At 39.4% G+C, this 18,947-nt stretch overlaps 1 protein-coding gene across 4 annotated transcripts in view; it reads left to right on the plus strand.

The window, feature by feature from the left end:
* Positions 1-18,947, plus strand: part of RBMS3 (RNA binding motif single stranded interacting protein 3) — a 609,999-nt gene that overhangs the window by 555,808 nt on the left and 35,244 nt on the right. For all 4 annotated transcript variants that reach the window (XM_063325233.1, XM_063325234.1, XM_063325235.1 and 1 more), the window contains one exon: positions 15,572-15,682. In XM_063325233.1, the coding sequence (XP_063181303.1) occupies positions 15,572-15,682 (111 nt within the window). The remainder of the gene's footprint in view (positions 1-15,571; positions 15,683-18,947) is intronic.

Raw genomic sequence — 18,947 nt, forward strand, 5'->3', positions numbered from 1 at the left:
AGTTTATGCTTTCCTGATGAGCAGGGTGTCTGATTGTATATGTAGTCATGGTTTATTATAGCTGTACAAGACAATTATGTTAATCTTACTTTTATTTCCTAATATTCTTTGATCTCATACACATCAAAGATGTAAAATTTTAGTCTTGTTGGTAATTAGCTAGAAAGCAAATATGTTGTCTGTCAGTATAGAGGATACAAAGCACAAGAAATTGTCCTGGGGGAGTCTAGATTCTGGTCTAATTTTTTTTCTCCTCATCAGATTTTTATTTCCCTTTCATCAGTTGCCTCAGCCATTAAATAAATGTACTGGAAGTAAACCTTGCCATTGTGAAATTCATTCAGCTTTTTAAACCACCTAGTCACTCAGTATGGATCCTCAATTGAGGAAAAGCAGTTTGGTACATCAAACAAAAATGTACATCAATGTTTCCCAAACTTGCAACAACCCCTTGCGGTCTGTATTGACAAAGGTTTCACGCTTGCTTGCTGTTAGTTTTAAGCAGACCAGAGCTAATGCTGTGCACAGTTCTGATTTGTTTCACCCATTATGGTCCAAAGGCTTTGATTCCTAACTTGTGATTAGTGCTCTGGTCAAGAACAGCAAATGAGTATATGCTAAATTATTTGGCTCTGCAGTTGCTCTTCAAAGCGGTCTTTCTGGAAAGAGAAAACACACAGGGATTATTTTACAATTTCTGCAGTGAATCTCTGTATCAGTACGTTATGCCTACAGCTGGTGGATTTATACATTGCAATTTATTCTGGGGATTGACCCCTCCCCCACTTTTGTTCATGAATTGCAAAGAGATCATTATCTTCATAAATTTGTTTACTGTCCAAAACTTTCGTATGAATAATTTATGGAAACATTTCAGCCTAAGGATTGTTCTCAGTGCGCATAACAAGTATTTATTAGATGGTTTCATACTGGAAGTTGTTATTAGACTTGCTGCCTTCCTCTTCCCAGGTTGGTTGTCCTTATCTTTATTAATCACTTCAGCTTCTAGACAAGACGACTGTCTTGCCATAAAATAAGATTTTGTTACTTGATTAAAGAAGTCTGCAGGCAGCCATAGGCTGCCTGTATGGCAAGTACTGCAGAAAATAGAAATAACACAAAATTTAAAATTGGGTTGGTGAAAAAAAAAAAATCACTGAATTACAGTCTGAATCTGAAAACAAGAGCGAAATCATATCTGCTTGGGATAATTAATTAATTACAATCTGTCTGTGGTATAAAAATCTATCGGATACCTGCATAGTAATGTACAGTTTGGTGTCTGTCTCTGAGGATTAAAACAATGTGAAATGGTAGCATTCAAGTTGGTGACAAAACTCTAATTGATTTCAGTAGGGGCAGAATTTCAGGCCAAATTTTTCAAATTCACTAAACTAAGATCTGTACGTTACTGTGATTGTTGGATTATGGACATTTTAACCATTGAAATTGCGAACAGCTTCTGCTAAAAATTTGTCCTCATCTAGTTCCAATTTTATGCTTCATGCTCATGCATTTCTGCATCACTTCCCCGCCTTTATAATCATTTGCAGTGAAACAGGGCTGAAACACCACAAAACAGGGTCCTCCATGATACTGCAGTTCCTCGATAGTAGAAATCGTACCAGAAAACACCACAAGAAATACTACCAGAAAACCATTTCATGTACTTTTCAGTCCCACAAATGGATTTTCTGTGTGCCTGGAAAAGCCACTGCAGAACAGAAATATGGCTGCCAAGAGGCTGGTCTCTACTGGAGTTTATCGGAACATCTGCTATTAGTTATGTTATGTCTTTTGATGTCAAAGACAAAACAAGGATTTGTTTGGTTTTTGGAGGAAGGGGGTTCACATGGAATGAAGATTCACAAGCATGCAGTGCACAGAGTCCAGCCCTCGAGTCCCCATCACTCTGGAATTAATTAGAGCGCTCTTTTTTCTATCCACACAGCTCTCAAGAAAAGATGGGAGTATTACCCATTTGCCTATCATCTCGTTCCTATTTATCTTCCTTTGGATGTTTCTTGTTTCTTTTTCCTCTGAGGCTACCCTTTGCCTCTGGCTAGGACTGACAAGACTATTACATATATAGCACTCTGTGAATAATAAAACTTGGCTTTGTGGGCAGAATCAAGTAATAACTCTGAAACTTGTCTTGAAGTGAAAATGTGCAGAGGGAGAGGGTAGTGACATGGAAAAAGTTGTGAAAATGTTGTTTTGACTCCACTCCAGGAGAGAACTTAGGGAGTGAGGAGAGGGTGAGAAGAAGAACAAAGGCAAAATATCTATAATCTTTCTGTTTTCATTTCTGGGTTATTGAACTAATTTTAAGCTTTTTTTCTTTCAAATTTAGATAAATGCTGAAATGACGTGTCATTTTGAAATATGGTGGAAACACTGCATTTTGACAGCTCCAATTTTTTTCATTCTTTTGGTCACAATTATGTGCCAAGTGTGACCTGAATTCACAGGATGTTTTATTCTCCCTCAAAGTGTTTTTTCCAAATAATTTACTGTTCATCTTAATAATATGTGTATACCATCCAGCTGGCCTTTTTTTCTCTAGCTTATACTATGATTTATTCTTCCAAAGCATAGATACCTTCTTACCTTCCTGTAAAAGACATCTCCCTGAGCTCATGGTAGACTCAGATGCCCAATCTCTGCTTCCCAGAGGGCTGATCACCCAGTTTGGGTCAAAGACTCGCTCTGGTACATTTACCGCAGTAGTGGGCCACCACCTTATTCTTCCCTGGCTGCCAAACAAGGCGCTCGACGTTGTCTGAGACATTTTCACAGCAGTATTTGGTAGTAGGCAGTTCCTAGTCAGCTGCCTTGTAGCCTGAAGAACTGACTTCTGTTGGCGTGTAAATGTAAGGTTTAGAAAAAGACCTTGACAATTCTTGAACTGCTCTTTCTTGGCTCATCCTTAGGACCTCTGAAATTAGTGTTGACCACAATTGTAGTTTGATTGCTAGATGCCAGAGAAAATAGAACAGACAAAGATTTTTTTCCGGAGAAAACCAAGCATCTCTACAACATTCAAATAGCTAAAAGATACTCAGGAAAGCAGCCCAGAGAAATATCTTTGACTTCAACCTAAAATTCTGCAGATCTGACTGCTGTGCATTCACATGGGCTTGTATACAGTGACTGGTAGGAAATGGTGGTGCACCAAAAAGCTGTAATAAATCAGAGCTTTTTATAGAGATGTTTCCATACAGATGTTTTTATAGAGATGTATCCCTACAGCATGTGTGGATAAATGTGAATCAGAGAGACTTACCTCATTTAGTCCAATAAATGCATTCACATTAGAAAACTGAGGTAGCAAACTTGAACTTCATTTGCCCATGTTGCTTTGGCTACTTTTTTTGCCTACTTTGGTTTATGACAAAGGGCACCACTCGAGCAGGCAGCCTGATTCTGAGAAATGCAGAACTCTCTGCATTCATCTGCTTATGCAAAAATTGACTACTGTTTTGAGGTAGGTTGAAATGGATTATAATTTGAAGCAAATAGCAAGAGATTTCCATCTATCAATGCAGAGAGAGGTAATAATACAGTGTTTGGTCATTCTAGGCATTACTGTAACTGGGGAGCTGAAAAAGTACTTTTTTATCTGCTTTCTGCCTTCACCGTAATTCCTCTGAAAATGGTAGTGTGATGGGATGGATGTGGTCCATTCGCTAATGTGGAAAATGGTCTCTTTGGGGATCAGTCTTCTGTTGTTAACAACCTTCTGCTAAAACAGAGTGCCCTGAGAAGACACAGTAGCGATAGGCTGCTGGTGATGAACACCCTCCGTAAACCGGGCAGCGTGTGGGGCAGTAACGGTACAAGCCTCTCCCCTCTGTGCCATCAGTGCTCTTCACCTTGGAGTTCACCTGTGGGGATGCAGTTGTTGGGATGCATCCCCCCACCTTTCGCAATCCTTGGGAAGGCTGTTGGACATCACCAGTTGCAGTAATATATTTTGGTGATGGAGAGTTTCTCTGTGGGTAGCTGGTGCTTGGACATAACTGAACAGCTGTAGCTTGATAACGACTTTCAGTCCCAGCAATGACCGAACCTGGTGACCCAGCATTGAGACTCCCTATTCTATTACCAGTCCTGCGAGCCACTCTGTTCCCACCATGTACTTTCAACATGTTTAACGTGTTACAGCTGTGCTCTCTGCTATACAATAGTTAAGAGCTCTGCCAGCATTTTCAGTATGAACTCATATTTTAAGGATAATAACTCAGCTGTAAAAATGTGCTCCAGGCTGAAACTTTATAAGGAAGATCTCAGCCCAAGAGTGACTTTATCTGGACAAAAAAAGGCAAAATATATCAATTTAGTCATTCTTAATCAGTACAGATATATTAAAAAGAAAATAAGTAATCCTTGCCGGATCGGTTATTTACTTTTTCTTCTGTTTAGCTTAATAATAGCCAAAATCTACACCTTCTTGAACTTTTCACGTCTGCTTTTTAGACTAGCTGGACCACATGCACAATGAAGTTTTACTCACAAGGGTCAGTTTTAAAGTGCTTTTGCTCAATATTTTCATCTTCTTTCAAGAGACAATAAAGCGTGGAGCAAAGTAGACTTTAGCTAGCCATTTTCTATTATTTACTTCAAATCTGCTCAGCATGGATCAAGAGGTAAAAAAGTTTCCTTTTCTTGATTAGTTTGGACGGGAGTGTGTGATCAAAACCACCTGTTCTCTTCGGGCCTGCAGTGGTGATGACCCAGGCTGTACACCAGTCTGAACGCTTGTGGACTTGGGAAAGTTCAGATGTAGAACCAGACCCGTCCCAGAACACTGATAACAGACCAGCTCCTGAGTCCTCTATATATCACACAGCTTGTAAAGCACTTAGAGGTCTTTGATAGAAGGGAGACTTACTCTAATACACAGGCTGGTTTCACTGAAAGTACCCTAAAGTAAACAGGAACTTAAAGTATCACATTTTTAGTTATAAAATGTGTTCACCCTCTATAGACTCCTATTTTCTGACTGTTGACACAAAACTGAGGGCTTGAGTTTGATTTTATTTACATCAGTTGTACCTCACTGATTTAAATGTGGTTGCCTTTGAATTACCTGCTCTGTGTGCTTGCTGCTGTCAGTTTTACTGGCTTCTTCTGGTCTCATGCATCAGAGATGCACGAGATGTAATTTCTTACGAAATTTCTTACGAAAGACGTAAATCCATACGTAAGAAGATTTTTGCAGCCACAGTTTCTCCAGATTGTGCCTATATTATGGCAATGGAAAGCTTCACAGATGTCACTGAGGGCATCATCCAAGAATGGTGGAGTCGTCCAGGTGCAGCAAAAGCCACATGTTGGTGGCAGTTGGCTTGTACAGAGTCAAGTCCAAGCAGCAATTGGTATGGTTAGAGTCAGAGAAACCAGAGTTAAAATTTGTAAAGGCACAAGTGCGGTATAGGCTCACGTTGCTTTTAATGACAGAATGTAAGGTAAGAAGGCATTATTGAAAATTTGTGCCTCCGTCTTGGTTTTGAGGTCTGTCACAAAGCCGGCACTGCCAGGTAACCAGTTTTAACCAGTGAAGGGACAAACCCCGATACAGAACGGAGTGGATTTCACCCATAGCCTCCCCTGAGGGATTCTGAGTCCAGAAAATGAAATGCAGTTTGGGATCTGGGGCAGGGCATTTAAGCTCTGAAAACTTGTGGTTTTAAATGAGAGGAAAGGCAGGGCTGGAATATTTTTTTTTCTTTTGCTGCGTGAGAAAGGGCTTTGTTTAACATAACAGATTACAAATCTAACAGAACATGACAGAGATACAGATTTCTGTATTTGTCCTCTCTAGTAAGAAGACATTTCTAGATTTCAAGATCAGAATGAACTGCTGTGATTTAGAACTGAATTGATACATAACATGAACTGTAGCTTAGTACAGGATTTCCCCCATCTACCAACTTCAACTCTAAAATCTATTATTGAACAGAAGCATATCTTGAGAAAAACATTGTTACCCACTCAGGGTTTCATTCCCAGCATCTTCTGCTATCTATCTTTCCTAATACCTAGGATAGGAAGGAACTCTGAGAAAATGACGTAGATATTACTACCTCTCATGAGCCTTCCAGAACTTAAAATTATTAAAATTCAGAAAATGGGATGGGGAGGGAAAAGACATAATTTTCTCACCACCCACACCTTTAATCTTCCTTTGTGCAGGAGCTGCACAAAAAGGAGCTTAGACATAGGCAGCAGATGACAGTGCTCCACAGTGTGCTCTCATGGAGGATGGATATGGGTTTTGTAGCTGAATTTGAAAGTGATGCAGCAACATCAGCCTCAGCATTTCATGGTGACTCTCTACCTGCCCCATGCAGCTGGATAGCTGGATTACACAGCAGCTTCTGCATCAGCATTGCTCTGAGACTGCAGCTTAGATTTGGGCCTGACTTAGATTTGGGAGTTAGCTCTGAACTGCTCAAGAGTTACCTTTGGCTTGACATTGCAAGGGCCACCATGCAGTCCATGAGCAACTCTGTGAATCATTCTCAGTTATATTGACCATCACCAGTAAATTCTGACTTGCAAGAGCCTATCTGATCTTGGAGTTGCAGGGAGACATTCTGATATCTACCCATCTGTCACGGTTTGGGATGGGTTGGCCAATGACAAGATGACAGATGCTTTCCCCCACCTCTTACTCCAAGGAGAGGAAGAAGAGAGCTAAAGAGATGTATGAGTTTAGAAAAAACTAAACTACTTTAATGAAATATTAATAATAAAATAAAAAATGAAATAATGAAATAGATACAATATAAATAAATATATACAAAACTGGATCAAGTTCCTAGGAAGATGTCACTGTCAGGCACTGGGAAAGTTCCAGACCGGACTCAGTGACAAATGGGAACTGGAACACACTGACTGGGATCAAAAGGCAGATGAGCTGACGGGGTCCTCCTCAGGCATTGGTCGTGAATGAAAAAGAGCCACTGAAGAAGCAGTCCATTGAAGAAAAGCCCTCAGAGAAGAACCCACTTGAAAAGAACCAAAGAAGAGCCAACCTGATCCCTTTGCTCCCTCAGCTGTTACACTGACCATGGCGGATGGGCTGGAACACCCGATTGGTCAGTTTGGGTCACCTGAACCTGTCCACGCCTCCCCACAGGTGCAGCCCCTCCATGGGGTAAAGAACCCAGTTGGTGACCCTGGGTGCCACAGCAACGGGTGTGAGTGGGAGCCTCTCACGGAACAGAGAGCTGGCTCTGCTTCACCCCAAACCAGGACACCGTCCCATGACCATTCTTCCCATTGTCCTCTCAACAGTTAGGGATCTCACAGAGGAGCACTCTGCTGTCTGCACTCTGGCACCTCAATATGCCTCCTTGGTGCTTCATTCGGTGATACCACCTCACTTTCTGAAAGCTGAAGATATTTCCATCTACAACTCCATACAGTTAGGTCCTTATAGTGTTGTGGAGCTGACACCATGCGCAGTCATACCGTTGCCTCTGGCTGTGGTTGCCTCTGGATGTTTTTTGTCATCTTACCTCTGGTGGATACATACGGTTATATTACCCACCTGCTTTTCTGTTGGTTATTTTTTCACTTCTTGGTAGCCAGTTCCTAGCATTTCTGATGTCTACCAGTGTCAGTGTTTGTCCGTCTAATGAGTGAATCTTTTCTTCCAGCACAGCCGCTGGATTGCAGCTCACACAGCATGAGTTCCTCCTGGTTTCGGGCAGGAAATGAAACACAGCACATCTGTTACAGATCACAGCTGCTGTCCTGTCACTGGCAGTTGCAGTGTCAAGGCTAGAAGTGCACGTAGAAGAAATGTCACAGACAGTTCCTTCCCAAACCCAGTTAGCCGCTCTCTGTGCCTGGCAAATGACCTACGTACTAAATCTCGCCAGAAAAGCAGAGATCAACAGCGCAGTGTCTCAGACATTTGGTCTGATCAAATGTCTGTTGTCATGACTTCATGGAGACACACAGACAGGCAGGGCTGCCTCACCTTGCCTGGAAGGCATAAGACCCAGGGAGAGCAAAGGTCCTACCACATTAAACACGCCATACATGCTCTCATGACGCCAACCTGCTCTGCTCCTCTACATCCAAACACGAGCTCTGGAGGCAAAGCTTGCTGTTAGGCATTTGTCTCTTATTTTGAACATATTTCCCTGAATGAAATAAAATAACTAAGTGTTTTCAGCCAGTAACAGAAGCTCTTATTGTTTATTAAATGGTGCTCATAAGTAAGAAGTCTAAAAACCTCTCACTGTTGCTTTTAGTTACTTTTGTAATAATAAATCCTGGACTGGGAGTTTCAAACATAAAAAAAAAAAAATATCCACATCTTGATAAAAAAGTGTGGCCTGAGTGGGTTTAATAGAAATGGCAAGATCAATTGTCTTTCCGTACCCTAATATAAGTGTGTATATATGTATATACATGTAAGGCCATAGAATTGAGGATGCAAATATGGCATCCTTTTTGAAAGTTTCATTTGAACCCAGTGAGGTAGGGAAGTGAAAATTTAGGCTAAAAACTGGTGTTGACTAATATTTGAGTTGTGCCATTTAATAATTTCCATTTTGCACCTTGTTAGAACTAGGATGTGCCATCAAGTCAATTTTCACGCCTGGTTTTAGGCATGAAGGGAGGGAACACAGCAGAACTGTTTGGAGAGGAAATATTATTTGGCTTTAGCTTTAATAGTTCAAACTCCATTCTAATGCTAAGAAAAACTAGTCCACAGGAAAGAGACTCCTGATTCCTATTTATTAGGATGGCACATCATCCACTGGAGACAGTGGATGAAGGAATTAGTCCACATCAGAAAACATGTATAAGAACATAAAAAGAATGGAATTGCCAAGCACAACACTTTAGCATGCGTCTCATACTGATTAGGTATAGATCAGGAGTTCTGTGCAGGAAATAAAGATTTGTTTTCACTAATAGTGTCGAGGTTTCAGAATCTGTGCTTATTTTGATATGGAAGGGAAAGACCTTTGGATATTTTTTGTGAAATCTGATAGTGGGTAGGGCAGGAGAAGATTTGTTTTATATAGTCCAGTGGTTATGTCCCAGGCAAATCACAGCCTCCGTGTTTCCTCTTTGTCTTCTGGGGATGTGGACATTGTGAGGATGCTTTTGTTAGCGATGGCTGTTCTTGACAGAGCAAAAGCACTGTTAGGTGGATTGGATATATAAAGCCAGCTTACAGCCAAGTGCTCTTATAAACTGAAGGGTAAGAAGAAAACCAAATAAATGTGATTTCTTGTTCCCCTCTAGAATATGTCAGAAGAGGGAGCAAGAGAGCGAGAGCTGTCTGTGGCCTGTCCGCCTTCTCCAGCACTTACTGGGACAAATGCCCCGCTGCAACAGGTCATTTCCTAACTGCTGTGGGCTCCTTCCTGTTAGCAGGCCCCAGCAAAACTACTGCCATTTATTCAGGCACATAATACCAGTAATTTTATTTTATTCCTGGGGCAAGTTGGAGAGGGGTATGAAAATTACTGTTTCTGTCACAGCCTAGAGAGAGCACGTGGGCTTGTGATCCAGCCTGCGTGTGCAGACAGTAAGGGCAAAGACGTAGCATGGGGCTCTCAAACTCTGCTTCAGAGTCCCTGTAGCAATTCAGGTATATTTTCCCTTCATAAATATTGTCCTTTTGTTCAGTGGCTTTTCTCTTGAGATCTTATTTTGGGTGGAAAGATTTAAGTCACCACACAAAAGTCACTTTAGGCACTGAGTGACACAGGCAACTTTTTGTTTGCAACAGAAATGCTATCCCTTTCATTTTTTTTTAAGTCCTTTTAGGTTAACAGACAGCAGTATGCTATGAAACTTGCTATTTTTCAACGCTGGTAGGTGCATAAACTACTGACATAATATCACAATGGTACTCCCTGATGTAATACATTTATTAACTGGTACCAGTATAATTGTGGGTATTGCTTTATTTGTGCACACAGTTGCTGATATAAAATTCTTTCTATTGCATCGGCTGTGTTTTCTTTATATCTTGATGTTCCCATTTCTATATCCTTTTAATCTGCATTTATACGTGTAGGCTAGTAACTGTGTATTATCAAAAGCTGTATTTCAAAACAGGAGACAGGACATATAGTTAAAGGCAAGAAGGACAAAGGGAAAGAAACCATCAAAAACCTTAGCTGTTGTAGGAAAGGTGGTGCATACACAAGGGTCACCTTTTTTCTTTATTTACCACACTATATTTGGATTCTTAATCCTTTAAGACCAGTTACTTCTGGGTAGTAACTCACTTGGACCTATGACGTATACTTTCAGATGAGGAAAGAATCTCACAAACATACAGGAAAAAAATGAGAAAGGGAAATCAAACCTCTCCAAGGAGATTCAACTAAGGTATGAAGGTGATGCCAGATGAGAATTTGAATTTATGCCCAGGATTTGAGATTTTACAATACTAAGGTGTGGTTTAGTACTTGCCACAGAAGCAGGACTCAGAGTTGGTGAAGGTCTGTTTCAGGGTTTGCCCATTCCAAAGGTAAAGCTGCTTTAATTTAATGCAGCGTTTGGGCTTCCTGCGTAGTTTACCCCATTTTTAGCAAGCTTTTAAATTCAACAGTGTAATGAAATGAAACCAAATCCTAAGATTTGCAGAATATACATTATTAGCTGATGTTTGCTGATCTTCACCATACTAAAATCAAAATTTAATCTCTGATCAGATAGTAAATGCCAAGGCAATTGGTAACTTTTCACTGAGAAAGGGAAAATAGGTTTTCTTTGATTTTGAAATATAATCAGTTTCTATGGAATGTCAACAAGTATTCCCAGCAGAGTTAATAAGAGAGAGCAGAGAGGATTTCACAGCTACCTTTGATTTTCCTACTATAGTCCTGAAAGTTTGGCCACTTACTAGCCAGTTCAGAGTACTTCACCAGGCTCACCGCTCTAACAATGGGACCCTATTTTTTCTGCTGTTTGTAAGAGGCAGCCAAAGGAGATGCGGCAAGTCAATCTAGACAGAAGAGCAAACCAATAGAAATATGGTCGTCACTTATTCAGTATGCAGAGAGAGTACATTTATCTGCAAAAAAGTATGCATGTTGGGTTTTTTCGTATTAATTCTTGATAGACATGTCTGTCTGATAAGTATAAGGAAAGTCATCCTTTCACTCAGTTTAATAAAACCTCAAGAAACAACATGTTCTCAATAACGTAAAGACGTTCACTTGGGTGTATGGTAATAACTTTTCAGATGGAATGACCTGGTGCTTATATGACTGCACAATGTGTCTGTAAACAAATTTGAAAAGTGAGTTTGCTGATGTAATGTTTATTGGCTTTACATTGGTCAGTATTTACAAAGTAGAATTTCCAAGTTTGCTTAACCTGTTAAAACTTCCTAAATAGAGAAAAAGTAAACTATAAAATAAGCAGATGCTTACTGTAGGCTTTAAAAACTATTTATTCAGCTGGTATTTGTGCCGTAAGTCCAATATCAGTATTAGAACACTGGATAACAACAGAAGCCTTTAATACAGTTCATTATTCTAGAAAGCTGGGACTAACTAATCCTTCCTCCCGCTGGCCCCCAAGTGCATCTCTCAACTGGTGAACTCTCTGTTCCTAAAGCCCTCTAATACACTCTTTATTTCTGATGTCACTTTCCCACCCTTCAAGGCATGTAAGGTGGCATGTGTCATTGCACCAACATAAGCTTTATTTCTGCTGCTGCCTTTTGGTGTTGGCAAGTACTTAAAGATAGTTTACTTAATATAATAAACAGACTGTGTTTAGTGTCCTTCCTGTGATTTCAGTTTGTTGCCATACAGGGAGCGTACAGTGTTTGTAGTTAATAAAGTCAGGCTTCTTTCTTTGCAAGGGATAGACTAGAAAAAATATTCTGAAATAAATATATTCACTTTCTTATATGAAAGGTATGTGCATAGAGATTAGAGCATTTTAAAACAGCAAGGTCTTTCAAATAAAGTGAAGAGTAATTAAAGTCTGTATGTCAATGAACTTACCTTGCGTTTATTGCAGTGTTACAAAAATCATGGATTTTCTTCTGTATTATTGATTGATTCCTTACCATTTGCCTTGTTAATTTCTTTTAAGGCCACTATAGCGTCAACAGAATTGTATGACAATTCATATGCCAAGAATATCTTGCCAAATTTAAAACTCATTATGGTAACCAGTTTCTTGCAGGAATTATAAAAAAATTAATCATACTGAGGCAACAGGGCAGTCGTAAATAATTGGCAGGCCAACTACTTGTTTTGGCAAAGACAGTGGCAAAAACCTCATCATAATTTCTTCTGCAGGTTTTTTCAACTAAGCTGGACCTTCAGTAGTATTATGCCATTTTAAGATGTCTCTCTATACAGTTTACAAACTCAGTAAAATCAGACATCAAAACGGGCGAAGATGAAAAATATGTTTGCCAGTCGCCAAGTGGATGTTTATCAGCAAATACCTATTATAGGCGGAAAAGAATCAAATTACTTTTAATATGATGGCAACATCTGATGCAAGACATTGTTGTCTTCTACAGCTAAATAAGTTGAATATGAATGGACTTGACAGCATGTATTATGAAACGCATTATGGTCTGGAGACTGGGTGTCGCCCTAACAACCAGACGATATTTCCTTAATTAAGTATAATTTTTTCCCTACGTGACACAAGAGGATTCTGCAAACTGGTGAATTAATGGTCTGGCAAATGCATGTAATTCTCTGCTCTAGGTAACTGTCAGCTTCAAACACGTTAAGCTGTCTTAGGAAAGCTGCAAATACTTGATTTGTTTTCCCAGCTTCTTTGCCTAACATATTAAACGGTGTATGTTTAGGGACTCGAATATATGTATTTTCTATTTTAAAATAATATGTTTCCTGTCTCTGAGCAATTTTTTTGTCCTTGATGTATTCTCTCTCCAGTCCATATTTTTTTAAATAGTTTATTTGCAAAACCTGTCTTGCCTACTTATTTACTGAAAGACATTTGCTATCAGATGTTTCCACTGTGTATCTGGCACTTGTGTTTGCTACGCTAAATCATAAGACTTCCTTCACCGCTGCCCCTTCTTCGTTTCCAGGTTCCTCAATTTATACACAGGAATAGCTATCAGTCTGTCACATCTGTAATCACAGCGAGTCCCTCCAACCGTACTTTTGCAATAAACATCTTTGTAAAGAAAGCTTGATATTTTAAGGCTTTGGGACATCCTAAATTAATTGCAGCCGCTACTGCTGGCAGTGCGGGGCTTCATGAAGCAGTGGTGCGGGTATGACTTTCTGCTTCCCCCATCAGACATCACAAGTGGGAGCTCACCTTCTCTGTCATGGAAAGCCCTGAGGTATTTCTCCATCTCTAAGCCAAAGGAGAAAATTGCTTGTAGAGGGAACTGAGAAACGTTTATTAGTTGACAGATTTGGTTCAAGTGTTTATGGTTTGGTACTGTAAAAGTGCTATTTTGTGGTGCGGATCATTCTGAGCGAAAAGCTTATGATTTCTTACCATAAGAAAAAGTGCAGGTGGATGTCCAACCTTGTCTGGCTGCGTGGTATCCCGAGCCACTGATTTTGAACAGACAGCAAGAACATCGTTTTCCTTGGGCATGGTGTTACTTCAGACTCTTGCGGTGCATCTACTGTGCAGGGGCTGCCAAATGGGCTGAATGAGGGTATGCCCTGCAGATTTGCTTTCAGACTGTTTCAGCAAAAGGGTAAATTTTTTTCAGCAAAAAGAGGAGCAGCATGAAAGAGAAGAATATAATGTAAGGAAGAAAGAAGGGCTTCTTGAATAGAACATTATCTCTACCGTGCTGAAAGAAATTCTGTGGTGGAAGTTTGTGACTATCTTGATTTGTAAGGACCCATGCCAACAAGGAGAAGGTTAGCACTGTGGTGGTTCCTTAGAATGCATTAATCAATGGGTTAATCTGTGTAAACCAGTGCAAACCTGTGTAAACCAGCCAAGAAAGAGGGGAGTGTTCACAGGTGTTGCAGGTTTCATACTTGCACACTGATCAGCTTGTTTTATAAGCATTTATTTGGAATCATGACAGATATTCTGTGGAGGCTAGTTTCTGTAATTTGCCACATTTCTCTAGGGACTCTTGTCAGTGCAAGAAACATAATCCATTATGTGACATAAACCAAGCGTGGATGTGTTTCATATACTGAGGGTATTACGAAATGGACTGACCAAGCTGAGCCTACCATTACTTGCATTTACCGTTGCATGCAAGTAATGAGTTTGCAGAGACTGCAGAATCTATGCTTCTCAGGTAGGATGTGCATAGACAAAATATTGCTGGAAGGTGAGAAAAAAATTGAATGGGTACTTCCCCAGAATTTTTTATTTTTGTTTATTTTTTATTTGCAACTGAAAATTTGAAATCTTCTAATCAGATCCTTGGCAATGCAGTCACATAGTTCTACATAAATGTGAGACAGACACTTAAGAACAGGTGTGCTGTGATTTCTGGAACGAGTTTATTTTAAGTTCCTGTTTGTAGGTGGATTTTGTCAGTAATCTCAATGCAAAAAATGTCAGTTTTCCTTTTTTTCAAACAAATACATCCATCCACATTTTCCATGCTTTGTAGCAGATGTTGTGATTGTTTGTGCAAATTTATAACGTATGTACACAAACATACATCGGCACAAAGCAGAGCTATTGTATCATATGAAGACATAGCTGGAAATACCTCCATATTTCACTATCTGCAAGAAAAAGAGCAGACCACAACTGTTTCTGACTGACCTTCTCTAACCAACACAGGAGTTAGCATTTTACACCATAGAACTGAAGAGAATCAACACTTCACTAAGGCATGAGGTTACCAACATGGGACCTTGGGGAGTGGGAGAGCAAAAACCAAGGAATATGAGTGGCAAAGAAGCTTTCTCCAAAGCTCCTCTGGCGTGTCGTTTGTTTCATTTTTGTTCAAAGTCTTGTTCTTGCTTTAGTTCATATGCTGTTTGTTATTAACGTCTTTGTTTTTCATGCGGAGAAGAAAAATGCTTTTAAATGCTGTGTATGTGTTTTAAATGGGTGTCACTACCAAACTCACTGTCAATAGTTAGTCTTACTTAATCAGCTATAAAATGTCATGAGTTCCTAATTGAGACTGGAAAAATCCAAGATAATTACCATAAAAGGTTGAAGATCTCAGAGACTGAAGGTTTTAGAAGTCAGAGAAAATTGGGGACATATGTGTTCTGTCTGAAGATTGTTCTATATAGGATATGGAAAAATAGAAATGACAGGCATTTTGCAATGTACAGTAGCATTCATCATAGAAAGAACATATGCATTTGTTTGTCAGAAGCAATGAAGTAAAAAATGACACTTAATTGGAACTGACATAAAATGGCCTCATTAGTAGTACAAATAATATATGTGTGGAGCTTGGTTGTCAATAGGAACACAACATATTTCTTCTGACAGATATATTAGTCTCTTTTAAGATTCATGTCAAGTTTTCAGCCAGGTTCACTCATTTAGAGAATGCTGCTTTTTTTGTTTTGGTTTGGTTTTTTAAGTGAAATGTTGAAGTGTAAATGATGTGTGTTTGTAGGGTGCTGTGATAACACCAACAATGGACCACACTATGTCAATGCAGCCAGCAAGCATGATGGGCCCCCTGACCCAACAGATGAACCACCTTTCCTTGGGCACAACAGGAACGGTAAGATCGTAGATTGTACTATTTACTTTCTACATTGCAAAACATTTATTGCTTACCGAGTTTCTCAAGGTAATTTATTACTCTTGGGTTTTCAGTGCTTCACCTTTTTGCAGTTTAATATTGTCGTGGTTTACTCTGTTTTTAATCCATGTCTAGAGATGTCTGACCCTGTCTGGGCAAACATACCAACGTGCCTTTCGTCATGACCCAAACATGATGTACTACACAAACAATATCTTCATATCTCTATGTCACGCAAACATGTATCTACAGATACATTTCTAAAACCATCATATAGTCAGCATTTGGTATTATAGAACAGAAATGACAAAGTAGTATGAGTAGTAAAACAGGAGGTCAACAAAACCTGCTCTGTATTTAGCAGGAATTATCTGTACTAATTCTCATGTAAATATGGAAGTACTCCTCCATCAATTTGGTTTTTAATCAGAAATCATTTGCTTGTCAATCTAGAAAGTTTTATGCCACTGGGAAATGGGAGTTCTGGCTTCGTGGTAGGACCCACTATTCACTTCTAAACCATAGCAGCCAGCCATACATAGTGTGCTGCAGGCTCAGAAATGTGATTTTGGGTCAAGGTCAGCTGTGTTTCCAGTATGTTATATTTAAACATGCATACTTCCACAATTATTTTCTCTTTAAGCAATGTAAGTCAGACTCAATTAGCTCTCCCAGATTCAGAGAAAGGCAAAAAATACTGTTAATAAAAGTTATTAAAACTTTCTGAAATGTTCCTAAAATACAATAGCCTACGCACAGTATGTGGTGGTTTGATATGTGAATCTGTGCGTGCTGCATGTACATGTATGTTTTTATGAAAATGAAGGCATAAACATTACACTTTTATGTCTTTACCACACATGTGCTTTACATAATAATTACATGAAAGATCTATTATGCATTTACAAACTCTTTTTTTCTATTTCACCACTGTACTATTTGGTACTAATCTATAGGAACACTGTTTTCCAACTTTGGGTTTTGAGTGGTGTTTTATTTTTTTTAAATTGAGTAAGGTACTAAATATGAGTCGCATCCTTACAAAGTTATTATACTCACTGTATTGGGTCTTCCCTTCCTCTTCCACGTCTCTTCCCTCCCTCTCCTTTTTTCTTATCTGTTGCATTTAATTCTAACTCTAGTGTCTTTTCCACCATCAAAAAAAAAAAAAACAAAACCAAACAACTGTGTTGGGATCTGAGACTTCTCTATTTATTTCTGAGGAAACTTGAATATGATGGTTCCTTGGTTATTCCTGTTATTTTAAATGTTTCGGTCAACAATCAAAAGAAGTAGGAATTACATCTCAAAGTTAATATCAGCATTTTTCCCCCTCTGAAGAGATGAAGTTGAAGGAAATACTAGGACTAGTGAGAATTTCTGTTTGTGTAATTACTGTGATTCAAAAGTGTGTTTAAAGATTAAGATAAGGAAAGGAAATGGAAAGGATAAGGAAATGGAAAATGAATTCTGGCAGCTCCTATGAATTTTTCCTTCTGTCTGTCATTTTAATTTCCATGAGTCTTACAAACATTGTCTTCTGCGCTCATTTTCTTGCAATCCTAATGCAAACTAGAAAATTCCCAGCTAATGTTCTCTTCCGACTTGAGACAACTATTACAATGCTCATAGTAACAAATCCATAATAACAAATCCATTTGGGGAGGCAGAGGAAGGACTCTGAAAGGCAGGGGGTGATCTAGTGGAAAATAATGAGATCATGAATTTATTTTACTGCAACTGAAAGTAAAGAAAATCTTTCCTTCCTTTTCCTAGCTCTTTACACAGTCTTATCTTTCAAGGTCACAGCATTCCCTGACAACTTCTTGAAATGCATTCAGAGGTATACCATATAGGTTTATGTTTACTATCTCTAAGACTCCTAACTCATTTACAGAAAACGTAAAGAGGAAGAAAGGGTAAATGATTGATGTGTGTTACACTATCCACAAGCTTTTCATAGATCTCAAATGGCACCCTATTTTATCACATACAGGATTTCTCTTTGGTAAAAACACCATCAGCGCCATATTCAGTTAAAGTCCGCGTGCACGCAGCAAAATCATGGAGCTCACTAGGAATTTCTCCTGTCAGGAACTAAAGGGAGAACTTCAGGATTTGGGTTGCCAGTAGCAGTTTTGTTGGATGTATCCATCTTGACTTGAAATTGAATCTTCCTAAAGTGTTCTGTTACAGAAAAGAAAATGTGGGGAAAATGGACAACCTATTTAGAGATATGATTTATTTAGAGATCTTTTTACTTCATTTATTCTGAAGTCTGAATTTCAGTCCAGAGAGAGGAGCATTGAGAGCATAAAGCCATGACGAATTGAACCAAGTTCAAACCATGCTACTGTGAGTATCTCAGCAGGACTAAGTTTCATGGGAGACAGAAGACATAAACTGTACATTTCTGTTACAAACATATTTTTAATTTTATCCTTAAAACTGTGCAACAGGGTGCCATAAAGAGCCACCAGCTATCTTTCAAGAAACCAGACAGAATTTTAAGCAAACATTCCAAAAAGTCACAAACAATTCTGCTCAGTGTTGGCTGTAACTCTGTCCCAATTTAATTTAAAAGCTTGCAGTATGCAAAGCAGTTTTTATTAAAAGGCTTTCATACATTCACTTCCTTAGACAAACCATTTTGCTAATTAACATAACATATTTTTCAGCCAAAATAGACCTCTGTGGTCACTTAAGTCAGAGTTGATTTCAAACCCACTTGCAAACTTGCATGATTCAGGATGAATGCTGGGTTTCTGAAACATTGCTTCAACAGAAAATCTATTCTCTGGTGAGTAAGCTAGAGAAATAGCATAAGGGCCTGTGCATGTCTTGTGGGAATTGCTCTGCCTTTTGATGCTCTCTAAAAGATTAAAATACTGTCCAGGCTGGAGCCATTCCAGAGGGGAGACCCTTCACAGAGGATCATTCTTTAGTCCTTCGGTGAGGCAAGTTACCTGAGTAAGAGGGGCCCTGCCAATTCCTGCCTCGACACCAAAAACTGGATTTGAGGTCTGATCTCTCAGCCCTGAAGCACACGTGAAAAACCCCATGGGGATTTGAGCGGCAGCTGCCTTCATCCCTGCCTGCACGTGAATGTTTAGTCACCAGGCCAGGGCGGGTATTTCTGGCTCCATGCTGGCAGCGCCGCTCAATTCCAGCTGGGAGCATCCAATTCAGCAGCCAGAACAAAGCAGTTTTCCTATAGCCACGCTCATAGCCAGCTGCCTTCCCC

Source organism: Chroicocephalus ridibundus, chromosome 2, assembly GCF_963924245.1.
Source record: "Chroicocephalus ridibundus chromosome 2, bChrRid1.1, whole genome shotgun sequence".
In the NCBI taxonomy this organism is placed as follows: Eukaryota; Metazoa; Chordata; class Aves; order Charadriiformes; family Laridae; genus Chroicocephalus; species Chroicocephalus ridibundus.